The sequence below is a fragment of the Phasianus colchicus genome, chromosome 26 (genome assembly GCF_987193195.1).
Source record: "Phasianus colchicus chromosome 26, bPhaCol1.hap1.1, whole genome shotgun sequence".
NCBI lineage: Eukaryota > Metazoa > Chordata > Aves > Galliformes > Phasianidae > Phasianus > Phasianus colchicus.
The window spans coordinates 5,513,962-5,531,792 of record NC_143461.1 but is presented as its reverse complement, the minus strand read 5'-3'; the positions used below and the strand labels follow the sequence as shown (position 1 = coordinate 5,531,792).

The 17,831-nt window shown below is 49.2% G+C and overlaps 2 protein-coding genes across 2 annotated transcripts; both read left to right on the top strand.

Annotated features, from left to right (window-relative positions):
• Nucleotides 1–5,243: 5,243 nt before the first annotated feature.
• Nucleotides 5,244–10,408, top strand: LOC116233670 (keratin, type I cytoskeletal 19). The gene is made up of 8 exons (XM_031600726.2): nt 5,244–6,026; nt 7,693–7,775; nt 8,109–8,265; nt 8,513–8,674; nt 8,823–8,948; nt 9,052–9,272; nt 9,628–9,656; nt 10,149–10,408. The coding sequence occupies exons 1-8, from the start codon at nt 5,568–5,570 to the stop codon at nt 10,178–10,180; spliced, it is 1,269 nt and encodes a 422-aa protein (XP_031456586.2). The 5' UTR covers nt 5,244–5,567; the 3' UTR covers nt 10,181–10,408.
• A 2,649-nt stretch (nt 10,409–13,057) lies between these two features.
• Nucleotides 13,058–17,585, top strand: LOC116233658 (keratin, type I cytoskeletal 19-like). Its single transcript, XM_031600704.2, has 8 exons — nt 13,058–13,838; nt 14,147–14,229; nt 14,623–14,779; nt 15,196–15,357; nt 15,480–15,605; nt 15,729–15,949; nt 16,712–16,737; nt 17,248–17,585. Exons 1-8 carry the CDS (start codon nt 13,299–13,301, stop codon nt 17,316–17,318), a joined length of 1,386 nt encoding a protein of 461 aa, XP_031456564.2. The 5' UTR covers nt 13,058–13,298; the 3' UTR covers nt 17,319–17,585.
• Nucleotides 17,586–17,831: the final 246 nt, after the last annotated feature.

Sequence of the window (17,831 nt, the reverse complement as noted above, 5' to 3'; positions counted from 1 at the left end):
TCACAGTAACAGCAAAGATGTCCGAAAATAGGGGCTATCGTCTGCTCCACGCAGTCCTGTCCGCAAGTTCTGAGCTAATCCCATCGGAAATCAGCGAGCTCAGAGCGCGTCCACACCGCGCGTCCACACCGCGCGTCCACACCGCGCGTCCACACCGCGCGTCCACACCGCGCGTCCACACCGCGCGTTCACACCGCGGAGCTCCTGCACAGCGCTCGGTTGCTGCCCTCCGCGGGGCTCCGCGGCTGCGCTTCAACAGCCGGCCTGCAGGGGGCGCGCGGAGGCACGGCGTGATTCCGGCACCGCCGCTCAGCAGGCGCTGTTCCGCCCGCGGGCGTGCGCGGGTTTCTCAATTCTGGAAATCAATCATCTCCGCCTGCAGGATAAGAAGCTTTCGGGAAGGCCAGAGGAAGACCCCGCAGCGCCGCAGCCCCGCTCTCCCAGTGCTGCAGGAGAGCTTTCAGGGCGCTGCTGTGCTGCGCTGATCCCCTCCGTCCCCTCAGCGCTTCCCAGGGCTCTAACAGAGGACATCTCTCGTTCGCTCTGCCTTCGAGAAAAAACAGACGGAAGGACACGGTCTGAACAAGTTAGTGCTGTACTCACATTTACCGGCCTACCATAATCATGAAACGTAACAGCAGTCAGATGAAGCAAGCACAGAAATGCGGGTAGGAACGTGCACTTTCTGTGTTTCTAAGTAGTGTATTTCTAGTACGTTTCATGCAGCAGATAGCATTTTGGAGAGGAAACGCCAACGAACTTGTGAGCACTCGAAGCAGTCTCACACTACAGCAGACCGCCGGGCAAACGTTCCCCCGTTTCAGGTGTGCCGAGGCCGGCTTTCCCCGCGAGCCGCAGGCGCCTCGCAGCTCGTTGCGCGCTCTGCCTTCCTGCTGCAGTGCCGCTGTGAGCCCAAGGCTGGCCGCAGGGAGCGCCTTTGTGCAGCGGGCCGTGGCTGCGGATCAAAGGCCGGCCCTGCGGAGCGCCCGGCTGCCCAGCACAGCTCTGCCCTGCAGCTCCATGCCGGCTCTGCTGCCAGAATCGAAAGCTCCTTTCCGCCGAACCCGCCGTCGGAAACCTCTCACTGGGATCTGCCGGGTGTTATTAGTTACTGAAGTCGAATCTGTTGGAAAGCAGTGGAAAGACATCCAGCAGGTATTTCCACTGGCTTCATTCGGTGGTGCTGGGCTGCCCAGCACACGAGATGGCTGGCACCGACCTCAGTGTTCCATTGAGAGAGGATTGAAAGCCAAATGAATCTACTGGAATATTATCTGGGTTTCGGGTGGGGTGAGACTGAGACAAACCTGCACTTAGAAAACTAGCAACAGAAATAATAGTATTTAAACATGAGTATAAAAATATGGACATGTAAATATATAAACATCTGAATACAAATACACACAGGTACGAATGTGTCCTGCAAACATTTACAGATGGGAACCTGACAGCCATGCCCCCGCTATGCTGGCCCTGCTCCTCTCCATCAGCAGGACTCCCCCCAGGCTGTGGGCACTGGGCAGCATGAGGCGGGCACAGCTGTCTGCTTTGGGCAGCAGCCTCTGAGCTGCCTTGGAGAACAGCTTCCAGCCCCATCACACCATGCTGAGATCTACCAGCAGATAACAGGTTAAAAGAAATGTAAAAATATCCAGAGCTTGTCTTTCACGTGCCAGGGCTGGGGGTCCCAGCCAAGCCTACCTTCAGGCACGTACATTTCCCTTCACCACACCATTCCCTCTCCTCTACAAAAGACAGAGGGTTGAGGAGGTAACAGGATCGCTCTGCTCTTATCTATCCTCTTTAAACACCAGCAGCTGTGCCTGCCTGTGCCCAGACCTGCTGCTGCAGCACACAAACATTCCTATCTCGGAATCTCTTGGCGCGCTGTGCAGCAATGTGAGCTGTGAGCATCTGGGAAAAAGGCCTAGAAATGATTGATGAGGGGAGAGGGAAGCCAGGAGGGTGAGAGCTGCACCCCAAGCAGCACAGCCGCACCACGGCCGGCTGCAGATCGGCTCTCTTCGGGTTTGGCTCTTCCCACAGGGAAGTTCCAAAAAAAAAAAAAAAAGGAGAAAAGTGTGTGTCTGAATTAAAGAGGTTCAGATACTTCGTGCCTGTGTTTCTAATGGGAGAGGACATCCACAGTGGTGATCCAAGCAGATGCAGGACAGGATCAGTGGGGCAGGGCAGCACAGCTTCGATAATTGGAAAATATAAAGTTTGAAAATGTGGGTGCAAAAGAGTCAGGAAGGGTAAAGTGTGCAGGGGCTCCTCGGGTGGGAGCAGCACCGGCAGTGCGAGCACTGCAACAGCAGCGGGCGAGATGAGGTACGTGCCAGTGTTACTCAAGGGCAATAAAACTGGCTTACATCAAAGTTCATAAAAATTCCCTGAAAAAACATTTACGATTGCACAGAGCAGCAGCAATAGGAAAGCAGAACAGAGACAGATAAAGCAAACGCGGGGCTCAGCATGAGGCTCATGCAGGCTGCTCCCCGCGCTGTGCTTATCTGTGATAAACCGCAGATAAAGGCCATTCCTGGGCTGTCCCACCCTTCTGTTTGCTGCAGGAAGAGCTGACTGTACAGCCAGCTGAGATCAGGGGAGTGGGAGAAACCAAGGCCTGCACTCAGTGGTAACAGCACCTTCTTCCTCCAGCAAATAATTCGCCACACTGAAGGCCTTTCCAGGCATTTAAATGTGTTATCACCTGAAGGGAGCCTCAGCAAAAGCAAACGTGCAGCCACAGAGCTACAAGAGATGTGGAGCTAAAAGACAAACCCAAACCCTTCTGGAAACTCAGAATAGTTTTCCTAGGAATGCTGCCCGAGGTGCTGCTGTCCAGGCATTTGCCATACACTGGGAGCTACGAAGAAGATGGAATAGTTGCTCCACTGGGCAGTGCCTCCCAAGCTTTTCCCCTCCTGACAATTCCAGATAGAATTCCAAATTATCAAAAAGAACTCTTTGGGAGTTTTCGCCACCTATCTGAAGAAAATGTAGCCTGATTGCAGCTAATTAGCAGTATTCTCAAAATATACCGTGATTGCTGCTTTTACTCAGGAGGTTCTGAGGGAATGCAGGGGCCTTCCAGCCCCAACTTCTATGAAGTAGACCGTAAAGACACTTGCAAAGCCATACATGTGCCTTTTATTCTGCAGAAATCCAAAACACACTGCCTTGAGGACTTCAGGAGGGAACCTGGGGATGCCCAGAGGGAAGAATGCTCCTTTCTCCGTGCTGCAGGACACCGATGGGAAGCTGCTTCTTCTTTCCGCTTCTCGCATTTCTGCTCAGGGAAGGAGAGTGCACGGAGTTCTGTTCTTCATGCTCTAACTATGGACTCCAGCATTTAACAATAAAGTAACTGTTCTCTGTCGGTCCCTTCTGCCCACATGCAAACAGCTTCCCAGGCTGTCAGTGCTCCTGATGGGAGCTGGAACCTGCTGGGCAGCATTCCCCCACCGGGCTGAATAAAACATTCAGATCTGCAGAAGGGGCTGTGCTCTGCCTCAGGGCAGGCTGCACAACACAAAAGAACCCAGCTGTCATGCCCCTAGGCTGCAGAACCACAGATAATAGGTATGGCCCCAAACTGCACGTATCTGCTGACACATTCTGTGCCTGAGTTGCTGCAGAACTCCGCTCTGATACAGCCTCATCATCAGGTGCAGAAAAGCCTGCAAGTTACTCCAGCGGGACAGGACTCCTCTCATCTGAGGATACAGATCATCTACATAGGAAAGCAAGCAGGACATGAGTCAGCCTCAAGGCCCCACGTTCACAATGAAGTACATTCAGACAAAAATGACTGAATTCTGGTCAACTGGCAAACCAATCTCATCGATTACAGCTGAAAGTGAAGCATAAATGGGAAAAAAGAAAGTATCAATCTGTACAAATGATGAGTTGCGAAGCACTGAAAGCTAGTGGATGGCCAGAAGGCTGCAAGGAAGGCTGTAAGGCCGACTCCACGGGGCTCCTGGCTGCACAGGCTCCTTGGCCAGCTTCCAGCTCGTGTGTTTGTTCTTTAACACTCCCTGTATTTGCCCTGCAGTTTGACTTCTCTCTCCGGACCAAGTGGGTAAAGCACTGATGTGTGTTTAGTGCATTTTTACAGGCAAAAAAAGAACAGCCGTGCCCTCATGCCGAGTATGCATTTCATTTGGCTTATCTGTAATTCATTGTCTTGGTACTACACGGGTTGCTCATTCAAACAGCCCACAGCTGGCACTCCCAGAGCTGTGGAAGCAGCTGCAGGAAGCAGAGCTCGGCCCTTGGCCTGGCTGCCTCCAATGCTGTCCCTGCATCCCTCCTTACAGCAGCACCTCAGGGGCCCGGAGGTTTGGAGGGCAGGAGGGCTGGTGGGGAAAGAAAGAGAACAGCAGAATGAGATGGAGAGCCGCTCGCTGCTGGGGATGCTTGCAGTGATAAAAGCACCACTGCCTTTGAAAATTCACCTCAGAGAACTGGATTTAAGCACTGAAGAAATAACATTTTCACTACTTTCAGAGCCCAGAAAGCGATGTGATTACGTTTCTTCTGTTTACTTCCCTCCTTGGTAGTAGCAAAGGGACTGAACGTATAATTGGGCCTTTGTTTCTGTTGTTGCTGACTCCCCAGGTAACACTCGGGGAAGTTTAATGCCTATCTCCTACAAGCACTGCAATGGTTCCTTGAAAAGGACCCTTGTTTCTGTACAAAAATAGACTCCTTCACACACGACACGTTCTCTGTCAGATCCTCCATTTTACTGTTGGCCCAAAAGGAAATGAGACCAAAGAAACAAACTTAAGATTTGTAACAGAACAGAATAGTCCAGTCGGTTCATCAGCTCAAGGATCCAGTCCAACTGCCTGAGCACATCAGGGCTAAGGAAATGCCATATCACTGTACCATATCACTGAGGGCAGTGACCAGTGCCTCTCCACCACCACCATCCACAGGGAATCCATGGATCCACCTCCCCGTGAAGGCTGCCCAGCAAAGAAATTGTTCCTTCTGAAAGAAGGATTTTTCCTGAGGGAAAGAAGGAAAAAGGCTGGTAGGACCCTGCTTTGCTAAGGCACTGTTCACCATGTGGGCTCCTTTCAGGCTCTGCTATCAGCCTGCAGTAGCTGATCTAATCACTCCGTATTTTAACTTTCCTGAGGCTGCAGAAGCAAGTTGCTGTGTGACCTTGCTGGGGACGCAGCACAGGCTGCGGTGGGGCTGCGTGCTGCCAGCCCTGCTGCTCCCAGCACACAAACTGCAACCAGATCATGGAGCAACACCTCCCCTCAATCCCACCTTCTTCCTCAAAAGCCCTGGGGGAGGGAATCGGCTCGTTGTGTGAAGGTATTTGGGAATGAAACCCAGCTCACTTCTCAGCAACTGACCAATGAGAGGAATTCCTGTGTTGGCAGAGGGCTGACGGCCGATAAATTCCACGGGTCTCAGATAACACATTCTGGAGACAACTCCCATTGTCACAGGCATAAAAGAGCTGGGGTGGGGGAAAGGAGCACGCATTCCTGCTTCAGGATCACAAACGCAGCTGCTTCAGGTCCTTGGCATTTCTCCCCATGGCGACCTACAGCTTCAGGCAAACCTCCTCCGTGGCCGGGGGGCCCGGCGGCCGCTCGCTCCGTTTGGGGGGGGGTTCCTTCAGGGCTCCGAGCATCCATGGGGGATCCGGTGGCAGGGGTGTGTCAGTCTCTTCCGCCAGATTTGTCTCTTCTGGCCTAGGAAGCGGCCTGGGCGGTGGATATGGAGGTGCCGTCGGCAGCGGCTTTGGTGCAGGCTTTGGTGGTGGCTATGGCGGGGGCTGGGGCTCTGGGGATGGTCTCCTGTCAGGGAATGAAAAGACGACGATGCAAAACCTGAACGACCGCCTCGCGTCCTACCTGGACAAAGTGCGTGCGTTGGAGGAAGCCAACTCAGAGCTTGAGACTAAGATCCGCGAATGGTACCTAAAACAAGGACCAGGCCCTGTCCGAGACTACAGCCCTTATTACAAGGCTATTGAAGACCTCCGAGACCAGGTAGGTGGTTGTATTTACTAAAAAGCACCTTAGAAGGAAGCATAAAAACCCAAAAACTCCCTAGGAAAGAGCCAGAAGGAAGTGAGGTCTGTGAAAAGGAGGAAGATGAAAACACAATCTTTGGTTGGGGCAGGGAGAGAAATGTGCAGTACGAAATCATCCACGATTTGAAGTGTTAGCAGGGAGAAAGCACAGAACAGCTCAGCTCAGACTCCCAGCATCTCATCCTGGTGGTTCTCTGACTGCCGCACTGCCAGCAGAACTCCAGACAGCACACACACTCTGCTGGTACAGCACACACACACTGCTGGTACAGCACACACACACATACTGCTGGTACAGCACACACACACACTGCTGGTACAGCACACACACACACTGCTGGTACAGCACACACACACTGCTGGTACAGCACACACACACACTGCTGGTACAGCACACACACACACACTGCTGGTACAGCACACACACACACACACACTGCTGGTACAGCACACACACACTGCTGGTACAGCAAAGTGCAGTCTGGTAAAGGTGATGATAGAAGCTCATGATTTCATGAACTTAACTACACGTTTTGTTGCACATTTCACTTACTTAAGCTAGCAACTGAAACAAGAATGTTGAAACATTCTGTGTACGGACAAAGGAAGTAGCAGACAAAATAATCGATCCCATCTATAAATGCAGGCTCTGTCCCAGCAGCCGATGGGCAGCCGATGTTAGATTTCTTGGAGGAGATGCAGGCCCTGGAGCACATACCTGGAAGCTGACTGCACTGTGTAAATAAATGGAAGAAAACTTTAGGGTCATTTCTCACAGTTGAGCTTGGAGTTGTGACCGCTCCCACGGGGTTTATTTTCTCTTTGTCTTAAGACATTCACATTCTCCACTGATTTCAAAACTGAGCTCCACAAAAGACAGAACTGGGAATCAGATTTTCACCTTTTGGCATTCTTTTTCCTCCTTTTATTCCCTTTTGTTAGAGAAGATGTTGTTCCTGCTGTTTTTGTATATGACCTTTTAAGTTTTGAAAGCAGCAGGCAAAAAAGACACATTTTCTAGTTAAAAATTAGAAGGGATTACTGCTAAGGAACATTTCCTTCACAGCATTTCATGATTAATTATCAGAGACAATAAACACCGAATTGGTTATTTTAAGGAAAATAACATGCTCAAAGACGTTACAAATGCAGTATGAACCGAGATTGCTTACAATACACAAACATGCCATTTATTTTGCAATCATACAGGCCTTGCAGTCACTGCCCTGTTAAGAAAACACGCAGACAGAACCAGTTCTGCCCAGAACTGCACTGTGCTTCCTTTGCTTTTCTCCAGGAAGCACTGGTTGTGCCTCACAACCACAACAGCTCCCACTGACCGGCCTCTCCCTCACACTGCAGGGATTCCAGCTGAAAGCCCTTCATAGGACACAAGCAAGGGGACCAACCCACGGCCAACAGCAATGGCAGAAATGCTGTGATCAATCTGTGCTGCCTGTTTGCTACAGCTAATCTGATATTTTCCTACTGACACCAAACAAAATGCACTCATCTTTGGTGGAGCTATGGGTGAAATACAATCGTAACTCTTCCACCTTTAGGGTAAGGAAAAGAAACAACATGCTTGTTTCACCTCAGCAATGAACTCTTGCTGATTGCAGATCCTTGCTGCCACTATTGACAACTCGAAGGTGGTCCTGCAGATCGACAACGCCAGGCTGGCTGCTGACGACTTCAAGACCAAGTGAGTAATTTCTGAAAGGGAAAAGTCTCCTGAGGAGGCAAAAATCCCTATTGAGGCAAAGGGCAGTGGCTGTGAAAAAACAAAAGAACGTGTGTAAAATCTCTGTATCAGCACTAGTTTGATCCTGTCATCGCAGCTCAGCCCCTTATGCATTGCTGAAAACATCACCTATGCCCCAGAAAACACTCCATCGTGTAAAATACGTGTAGAAAAGCTTTATGCTGGACAACATCTGCTATATTATAGTTCCTGCAGTGCCAGATATGTCTCTAACAAATAACGCATTTCACAGTGCCCTCATCAGCCTGAAGAGTTCTGCTTTGCTTTTTCGAGGTTTGAAACAGAGCAAGCTCTGCGCATGAGCGTGGAGGCCGACATCAACGGGCTGCGCAGGGTGCTGGACGAGCTGACCCTGGCCAGGGCCGACCTGGAGCTGCAGATCGAGAGCCTGAAGGAGGAGCTGGCCTACCTGAAGAAGAACCACGAGGAGGTAAATTAAAAAACAAACAAGAAGCATTTTAGGAGTGAGTTAGGACAGCAGTGTGTGGAATGCCTCAGGACTGCCTTGGGCTCTCCAGTGAAAAAGAAAAGACTTCTGTGCAGACTGGCAAATGAAAGATCCACCCTGCCAGTTTTCCACTGCAGTCACTTAGAGCCTTGCAGAAAGGATGGATGGCTCATAATGTACTCATTCACAACTGCACCCTCTTTTGTCTTCCTCTGCTATATCGACACAGGAAATGAGTGCCCTGGGAGGTCAGGTAGCCGGCCAAGTCAGTGTAGAAGTGGACTCTGCTCCAGGCATTGACCTGTCCAAGATCCTGGCCGATATGAGAGACCAGTATGAACACATGGCGGAGAAGAACAGGAAGGATGCTGAGGCCTGGTTCCACAGTAAGGTATCAAAAGCTTCATACTAAATAAATGCTAATTTTTAAATCCACAGAAGAAAAAGTGGCCCTGTAACTTACAGAAAACCAATCTGAAAGCCTTACGACCTCTGCTCAGAGGCCCCACGTGTCTCATGTGGCATTTCCCCACTTTCAGACTGAAGAGCTGAACCGTGAGGTAGCCATCAATACTGAACAGCTGCAGAGCAGCAAGTCCGAAGTCACCGACCTGAGACGCACCCTGCAAGGGCTGGAGATAGAGCTGCAGTCCCAGCTCAGCATGGTATGTGAAAATTTGCACTGCGTAAACGCAGACCCCCTAAAATACACCCGTATTCCCCACCTGCAAGCAGCCCAGCAACCCTTCCCTCCACCTGTGCTGGCAGAAAGGCGCGCTGGAGAGCAGCCTGGCAGACACCGAGGGGCGTTACGGCGCACAGCTGGCGCAGATCCAGGACATGATTGGCAGCATTGAGGCGCAGCTGGCTGAGCTCCGAGCTGATCTGGAGCGCCAGAACAACGAATACAAGATGCTCATGGATATCAAGACCCGGCTGGAGCAGGAGATCGCTACTTACCGGCAGCTCCTGGAGGGTCAGGAGTCCCAGTAAGTAACGGCTCGTGGCACAGAGCCTCTGTGCTTCGCCTCGTGCCGCGTGAGCGTGGCGCGGTGCCGTGTGCCGCAGCACGGCAGTACACACAGCTCAGATACTGCTGGGATTCTGCGTTTTGTAACAAGTCTTTTTTTCAGGAGAGAAGTTATCTTCTCCCACTGTTTCTTTCACTGTTGTAGTTCACAAAAACATTTCCTATAACGATTCCTTCTCCTGGGAGACCAAGGAAATGAACATCTTGTTTTCTGACCATATACAAAATGATGAGAACCTGCTGTCGTACATCGTTGTCTCACACAGCATGCAGTGTGCTACCTCCCCTTTCAGCTCTCCTCTCTTTGCTTGCAGGTTGTTTGGCTCCCTTTCTGGATCTCCCGGTAAGGACTTTTTCTCCTCTAGGAAACCTTTAGTAAGCAAAGAAGTTTGATTTTCCAAAAACATAAATACACACATTAAGGTAATTCTGTCCATTTCAGACTGGGCTGCTGCACTGATCTGTGCCACAGAAAAAGTCAAAGTGATGGCTCTGGCCAGAATTCAACAAGTTTTAGACATCAAAAGCTATTAGACATCAGGAAAAAATGTCAGACTTTGCCACTGTAAAACACACAAATATTCCCCCAGGTGGAAGAATACAAGCAATTTCAGCCTGCCAGCTCAGGGGCGTTGTACCAACATGCAAGTATGACTGGCTTTTAAAGGTCAGCTGTATTGTAAAAGTGATGCATGATTCAAATCAATTCTATGAAGAACAAAACTTCTGAGAGAAGGGAATGACAGATGAGACACAAACTAAGCTCAGTAACTTGCAGAATGGTCTTATGTGTTCTGGTTAAGTAACTTTTTTCTTTTTCTCCATATTATTGCAGACAAAAGAGACAAGCTGGCAGATGGAAAATAGTACTGAAAGTCCCATAAATGTCAACTTCAAGATGAAGAGAAAAAAGGGAAATAAAATGCAGAGAAATCACACTAAACTGCTGGAAATTAACTACACAGAAAATCCTTGTCTACACAAAGCTTAAGTAGATTGGTTCATTTAGCAGTGATTAATTTGCAGACTAGGTTAGGTTTTTAATTACTTTTTCTTGTACTGAAATGCTGTAGCTGCTCCAATAAAGATGATCTTGCAATCTCGGCTCCTGTTCTCTCACTGTGCAGTCACTGCTGAAGCTGGGCTGCAGCCACAGGACGATGCCCCAGCACAGCCCTCCTGGGAGATGCACCCACAGGGCACCAACAGCGAGATGTGGGGAGATTCCAGCAAGAAGCAAGAGCTGGAGAGTGTTTTGTTAGGGCAAAATGCGAAGCTGTTAGAATGGCTGCAGATACATGGGAGTGAGGAACAGGGCTGAGATTTCTTCACTCACTTTCTATTCCAATGCACTTATCTTCAAACAGAAAAATCAAACCCTCAGCTCATCCACTGCTATGGGCTCTCGGGACTCTTCCAACCACCTTCTTTCTCACATCACTGGAAGGGTGCTCTGGCTGAAATCATAAATGCAATCGCTCTTACTTCAGGCCATCAGAAATCAGTTATTTCACTCCCAACCATCACTCCAGAAGCTTACAGCCAAGGAAAATTCTCTGGGCTTGTGCTAAAAGAAAACTGGGGCTACAGCCCAGGCCTCCAGCCCCACTCCTCAGCCCCAGCAGGGACACACGGCTCCCCAGGGTGGATCACTCCTCTCAAACAGTGACAAACCCTTCATCACTTCTCTCCTCGGACTTGGGAGGGAATACATTCTTTCATTCATTTTTGTAAGTCCTCCCAGATTAATGAAGTGTTTGCACAGCAAGGAGCAGCGCAGAGCTGCAGACCTGCTCTGTCAGGGCTGGGTAATCCTCCCCAGGTGAAGGGGCCGGAGCTGGGCTCGGCTCTGCGCTGACTCAGCTGACCCATCAGCAGCACCTGTCGTGTCCTGATGCGCAAGTCCCGGCTCAGCCCCTGGAAATCCAGCTCTGTGGCATTTGACAGCAGCCTGACTATGACATGAAGAACTGACAGCAAAAAAAAGACAGTCCTGAGAAGCACAAATCAGCAGAGATGTGGAGGGGAGGGCAGGACGGGGCTGCAGCAGGCTGCTCTGGTGTGGCTGAATGAAAAATCCCCGAAGTTTCCTGATACAGCTGACAGTGGTTTTGCTGGTTTGTGTGTGCGTTTCTTACTTTCTAATTGCAATTTGATCTTGCCCGTCACACACAGCCCAGCAGCCTGCACACCTCTGCACACTGCCATGACAGGGGGCTTAAAGAAACTTCTTTGTCTTTGGGAGAGTTTGCCTCAACTTGTCCCTGAGATGCTGCCTCTCGCAGATACGCACATTTGGCAGCTACACACAACTATTAATCTGCCCCAGAGCAAAACTGAAGTGCTATGGCAGAGGTCCAAGCTCCGTTTGAAACATGTTTCCACAGCTATGAAATATCCTGCCGTTGCTGATGAGCTGCAGTACGAGTGGACAGGCTCACAATCGGGCTGTCAGGCTGTGTATTACTGAGAGTTTTGGTGCTCATTGCCTCCAAGTACCTCCTCCCAGCTCCCCCCCATACAAGGCTGCTCACCGCCACGGGGGCACAGCCACACCTCAGAAACCCCGTTGGGCATCCCAGCAACTGGTGCGAGCCCAGCATCCGAAAACATGCACCCTGCATGATATGAAACCTGAAAAGCTGCTAAGAAAAGCACAGCTGTTACTGTGGTGTTTAGCAAATATAGATTGTTCCTTCTTTAAAAGGAAAAAGGTCAACTTTTTTGAAAAATTTTAGAATGCATCTGTTGCAGAGCAGAGATGAGAGGAAATTCCTCCCACCCCACACTGCCCAGCCCTGTGCCTTTACCCCATGTCACAGCAATAAGCTCACCCCTCCTTCACCTGAACTGTCACCTATGGGCAGAGAACGGCGTTCTGTCTGCAAAATCCACACTGCTGGCACACACCTCACACAGCCGCTGTCCCCACTGACACCCTGAGCTCTAAGCAAGAAGTGCACACTGCTGAACATCCCCCAGATGTGGTTTCTTACGAGCACATAGTGTTCAGCAGTTGGTTACTGATGTACAACATCACTCACAAATGGGTAGAACTGAAATACACTGTATGTGAGATTCACTTTAGATGAAAGATTAATGTCACCTTGTAAGTGATTCTCAGACCTTACTTTCAAAAATCACAAATTTCACAGTGCAGATCAGTGCTGCACACGTTAATTCCACGCTGACCTGTTTCAGCTGAAGCTCGGCTTGTTTAGGTTTGCCAAAAGTAACAGGAACTTCGTCCTCCCACATTCTTCTTTTAATCAAATCATTTCACTCTTGTATTGCCCTCCTCACCTATTTCACAAGTGTCAGTAAATTAAATTAAACCTGTCTCCCAGAACACAGATGGATGCCAGTCGTTCCCCACACCGTGCTGTGTGCTCTCTGTAATAGAAATTCAGATGCCAACACTTAAATACAAATTCTGAGCAAAGAACAGGAATAAAAACATGGAAAATTCAATTCCAAATTTTTGCGGGAAAAAAAACATAAACAGAAACAAGAAATAATGGTGACGTGAACATTTTTGCACAGTTTGTACTTTTTCAATGAAAGTGGAATTTTACTTAAACGAAACTTCGTTTGGGGAAGTCATTGATCTCCCAGTAACCGCGGTGGCTGCTGTGGATGGGTGAGTGGGTGCGGTTCGACTCGCTTTGTTTTTCCATTCTTGACTGTCAGAAAAGTAAACCCGGGGCTTCAGAACTATAGCCCGAAGAAAAACACAACCTGAATCATCCGCTTAGTTTAATTAAAAGAAAAAACCCAAGCCCTAACCCCTGGGATGTGCAGCCAGCTCTGTGTGTAAGGAATGTCATCATAATTGGCCTCACCTCAAGGGAGGAGAATCTTTGAGGGAGGGTTGCAGCTCGGCTTTTCTCCTGTCTCCTGGCTATAAAAGAAGCACCAGGGCAGCGAGGCACTACGCTTTCCTGCTCCGCACTGCGCTGAGTACCAACTCCTCCGTGCTGCAGCCATGACTTCTTACAGCGTGCACAACTCCTTCGCTAGCGGTGCCGGGGGCTTCGGCGCTGCTGGCAGCGGCGGCTCCCGCCTGTCCTCGGTGCGGGTCGGGGGCTCCTACCGCGCCCCGAGCATCCACGGCGGCTCCGGGGGCCGCGGCGTCTCCGTCTCCTCGGCCCGGTTCGTCTCCTCGGCCGGAGGCGGCTATGGGGGCGGATCCTGCGCCGGGTTCGGCGGCGGGTTCGGCGGAGGCTACGGCGGCTTTGGTGGAGGTGCGGTGTGCGGCTTGGGCGGAGGAGCCGGCTTTGGGGGAGGCTTTGATGCTAGCTGTGCCTTTGGTGGCGGGGACGGCCTGCTTTCCGGCAATGAAAAGATAACGATGCAGAACCTGAACGACCGCCTGGCCACGTACCTGCAGAAGGTACGAGCTCTGGAAGACGCAAATGCAGAACTGGAAGTCAAAATCCGAGACTGGTACCAGAAGGAAGCTCCCACCAGCCCGGCTCGAGACTACAGTAACTACTACAAGATAATTGAAGATCTCCGAGATAAGGTATGGCCTTCATAAGATGGGCAGTTAGAAAAATGCATTGGAGCTGTGGAAGTGCACAGTTCACACCTCTGAAATCAAGTAGAACAATCAGAAAATAAATCTTGAATTCCCCAAGCTAAAGCTGCCTGTGGCTCTCAGCAAACCAACAGAAAGTTGTAACCTTTCCTTCATTTAAACAGCAAATGTTGCATCCTGAAAATGAGCTGGTTTTTGCAATTAAAATGATTACAGAAGTTGTTAACAGGACATGGAAAGTGTGCTCAGTTCACAGTACTCACAGTGCTTCCTCCTGTTTTTCCACCTGTCAGATCCTTGCAGCCACTATCGACAATTCCAGGGTCGTTCTGGAGATTGACAACGCCAGGCTGGCCGCCGATGACTTCAGACTGAAGTAAGTTTGCCTGAAACACATTTGTCCTCTCTCTCCTTTTCTCCCTTTCTCAAAAGTTTTCTGAAGCGTAGTATTACTTCTCATCTAGAAAATAAAGTTCTTCAGCCACTGAAAGATGTATTTCCAAATCACAGATGGATGCCTTTCATTAATAACTTCTAATGAAAAATCTCTGGCAAAAACAACACGATGAGGGATCGGAACAGAGTAACCAGATTACTGAGCTGCTAATATATACCAGTAAATCGTGTCTCAGTTCTTTAGTGATGCTTTTAACTACTTTAGTAGCCTGCAATCACAGGGGAAAAGAAAACAGTTTGGGTTTTTGACTTAAGGCTCCACTGCATGCAAACTTGTGCGTGTGCCAACGCTTGTTTCTTTGTAAAACTGCAGGTATGAGAATGAGCTGTTCCTGCGCCAGAGCGTGGAGTCCGACATCAACGGGCTGCGCAGGGTGCTGGACGAGCTGACCCTGTCCAGGACCGACCTGGAGATGCAGATCGAGAGCCTGAAGGAGGAGCTGGCCTACCTGAAGAAGAACCACGAGGAGGTGAGCGCTGTTAGCAGTGCAGAGAGGAAATTACTTCCCTTGGAATTTGTCTAATAACATCAGAATGGCAACATTAATAAGGAGAAAACTGTGATATTAAAAGAACCTGAAGTTGGTCCTGAGAAGCATTTATCTGATTCCAAAATGTTCAGATCCAAGAGCTGCAGAGTCTCAGTCTGACATTCCTAGGCATGACAGGTCACGTAGAAACTATATGTAAGTCTGAGTGTGTGAGAGTATACAGGATAGAAAGGCATATACATGGAGAGATACAATCTGAGAAATGTTTTTATGCGTGTCCCATCTCTGATAATTAAAGTGCCACACACCAGTGCATGGACTGCTGCTGGCAGAAAGCATGTCAGAGTACAGAGCATAATCTCCTTTGTGTCCCCCACCTCTCATTTCCCACGCAGGAAATGAAGGAGTACTCCACTCAGCTCAGTGGAACAGTCAACGTGGAAATGGACGCTGCTCCTGGCATCGACCTGACCAGGATCCTCTCGGAGATGAGGGAGCAGTACGAGGCTCTGGCTGAGAAGAACCGTAAGGATGCTGAGGCGTGGTTCCTCACTCAGGTATGCTTATGGCAGCGAACATCGAACTGATGCACTGCCTCATCACTGCTGCTGCAGCGGAAGAGATAAGCCTAAAATGTAATTTTTATGCATTTAATTTTGCAGTTGCTTTTTTCTTTCAGACTGATGAACTGAACCGTGAAGTTGCCACCCACACCGAGCAGATACAGAGCAGCAAATCCGAGATCACAGAACTGAGACGCACGGTGCAGAGCCTGGAGATCGAGCTGCAGTCACAGATGAGCATGGTATGGAGCACACTGCAAGCCACAGCCAGAAACCTCCCCTGCCCCTCCTCCCTTGCTTTGCTTTAGATTTCATCTGCAGGATGAATCTGTACGACAACCTGTTCTAATGTCTTCCTGCATTAGAAAGCCGGACTGGAAGCCAACCTGCGAGATACAGAAGGACGATACTGTGCACAGCTGGCACAAATTCAGAACCTCATCACCAGCGTTGAGGAGCAACTGAGTGAAATCAGATGTGACATGGAGCGCCAGAACCAGGAGTACAGAATGCTGATGGACATCAAGAGCCGCCTGGAGCAGGAGATCGCCACGTACCGCCAGCTGCTGGAGACCCAGGACTCTCAGTATGTTACTGTATACAAATCCGGTGATGGATAGATAAGGTTAATAACAGGGCACATTGTAAAGCAGTAATTTGTGGTTGTTAAGCTGACTCCAGATTACTAAATTACACTGATTGCATACACAGCCTGCTGAGCACTGGCAACGCGGATGCTCGGCAACATCCCCAGAGCTGCTATCACTCAAACTACATCTGCAGATCAGTTGTGCTGATAATTTGAAGCTATAAACGCAAGCATGTTGACTAAAGTGAACTACAGAAGGCACCAGGCCCCATACATGTCTCATGTAATCCTCCTGCTGGGCTGGAATCACCACCTTCAGCCTAACATACCATTCACACGTCTGTTCTCAGGCGTTGTTTTTCTGCACTTGTGAACAAAGGTGAAAATATTTATCATCACACACCCAGAATAGAAGAGGATAGACCACAACTGACTTCAGTGAAGTCTAACATTTACTGCCCATTTCTCATACTGATCTACACAAGGAATCACTTCTGATTTCTGAGAGGGAATCAGCTCCTTATGCTGTTTCTAGAGACAAATCAAGACTAACAAGTGGTCTCACTGATGGCCATGTTTTCTTTAGAGTTTACAGCAGTGCTATTCAAAGCCCTGACATGAGCACAAGTACCAGCAGAGTAAGAGCCAACCTGCTGATGAAGCAGTGTGAGGTCTGAGCTGGGCACACAGCGTCTCCTAACTGTGTCGGTGGACAAACTCATTGATGGTCACTGACCAAACTTTTCTTCTTTTCTGCAGCATGCCAGGAGTGAACCCTAAGGATGGTAAGTAAAAAATGTGATGTAAAGAGGGGCGGAAATGAGTTCAAGCAGTAGAATTAAATAAGCCTTTTTTCCTTGGTATTTCTTCTTATTAACACAGATCATATTCTCTCTGCAATGATACCTTCTTTTCCATTTGGAGAGGAAAGCACAGTACTTTATCTTATTTTATGTGCACTTTTGACCCCAACAGCTTGCAAAATGATTGCACTGACTCCTCGTGTGGCTCTAAAGCATGGCAATCTCACAGAGATTCCTCAGTTCCTCTGCTTAATCATACAGCCTGCAGGAGAGATCTGACATGCAGTGCACTCTGTTTATATCTTTACCTCTCCTACTTCATAACTGGGAAGATTTACTGGATGTGGACCAGCAGGAACAGAAGATGAGGTGCAGAGGCAGCTCCTCCTCTGCTATGTGAAAAAAAAGTCAGGAAATGAGCAAACAAGAAACATTGTGTGGCTCTTCTGTGTGTTCCCATAAGCTTGATGATCTTTTTTTCTCCTACCACAGCTGCCGGAAGAGTCCGTGGGGGCACAGAAGATGAGGGAAGGTCTTCCTCCTCTCGTGACAGGAGACCCTAATAAAGAAATACTGAATCCTCTCTTGCTATGACACCACCTGTGCCGGACCAGCTGTAAGAAGGGCAGTCCAACCACTGGCTAATGCTTACAGAAATGTGCTGTTACTTTTGCTAGATCACAAGAATGTAACCCAAAAAGTGTGCACCAGCTTCGTGTCTTTCCTTAAATTTGCTCTCCCTTTTTACACAATCATTTGGCTCTATGGGTCAGAGACATCTGCTTCCTTCTGTACAGCATCCTTATGAAAGAGTCTACACAATAAAGTTTCTCTCCTGCTTGTGCAAATGCATTCAGTCTGATGTTGTTTTTCTGTAGTCAGTGCAGCATTGCCATCCATGCAGCCATCTGCCCTCCTTACACAGCACTCCCTGCAACCCAGCCGTGGTGTCTGACATGGAGGTACCTCTGTGCATAACAGCAACGTAGCAGCCTTAAGAAAGGCAGTAACGAATGCACGGATATGAAGTGCCATTGGATTCTCCCAGGAAGCAGAAGTTAATATGAAAAAGATAA

Bases quoted from the DNA above. Each gene is read 5' to 3' on its own strand.
- LOC116233670 (XM_031600726.2), top strand. From the start codon at position 5,568: ATGGCGACCTACAGCTTCAGGCAAACCTCCTCCGTGGCCGGGGGGCCC. The intron at 8,266-8,512 runs GTAAATTAAAAA...ATATCGACACAG, and splicing joins TGAAGAAGAACCACGAGGAG to GAAATGAGTGCCCTGGGAGG. The intron at 8,949-9,051 runs GTATGTGAAAAT...CTGTGCTGGCAG, and splicing joins TGCAGTCCCAGCTCAGCATG to AAAGGCGCGCTGGAGAGCAG.
- LOC116233658 (XM_031600704.2), top strand. From the start codon at position 13,299: ATGACTTCTTACAGCGTGCACAACTCCTTCGCTAGCGGTGCCGGGGGC. The intron at 14,780-15,195 runs GTGAGCGCTGTT...TTTCCCACGCAG, and splicing joins TGAAGAAGAACCACGAGGAG to GAAATGAAGGAGTACTCCAC. The intron at 15,606-15,728 runs GTATGGAGCACA...TTCCTGCATTAG, and splicing joins TGCAGTCACAGATGAGCATG to AAAGCCGGACTGGAAGCCAA.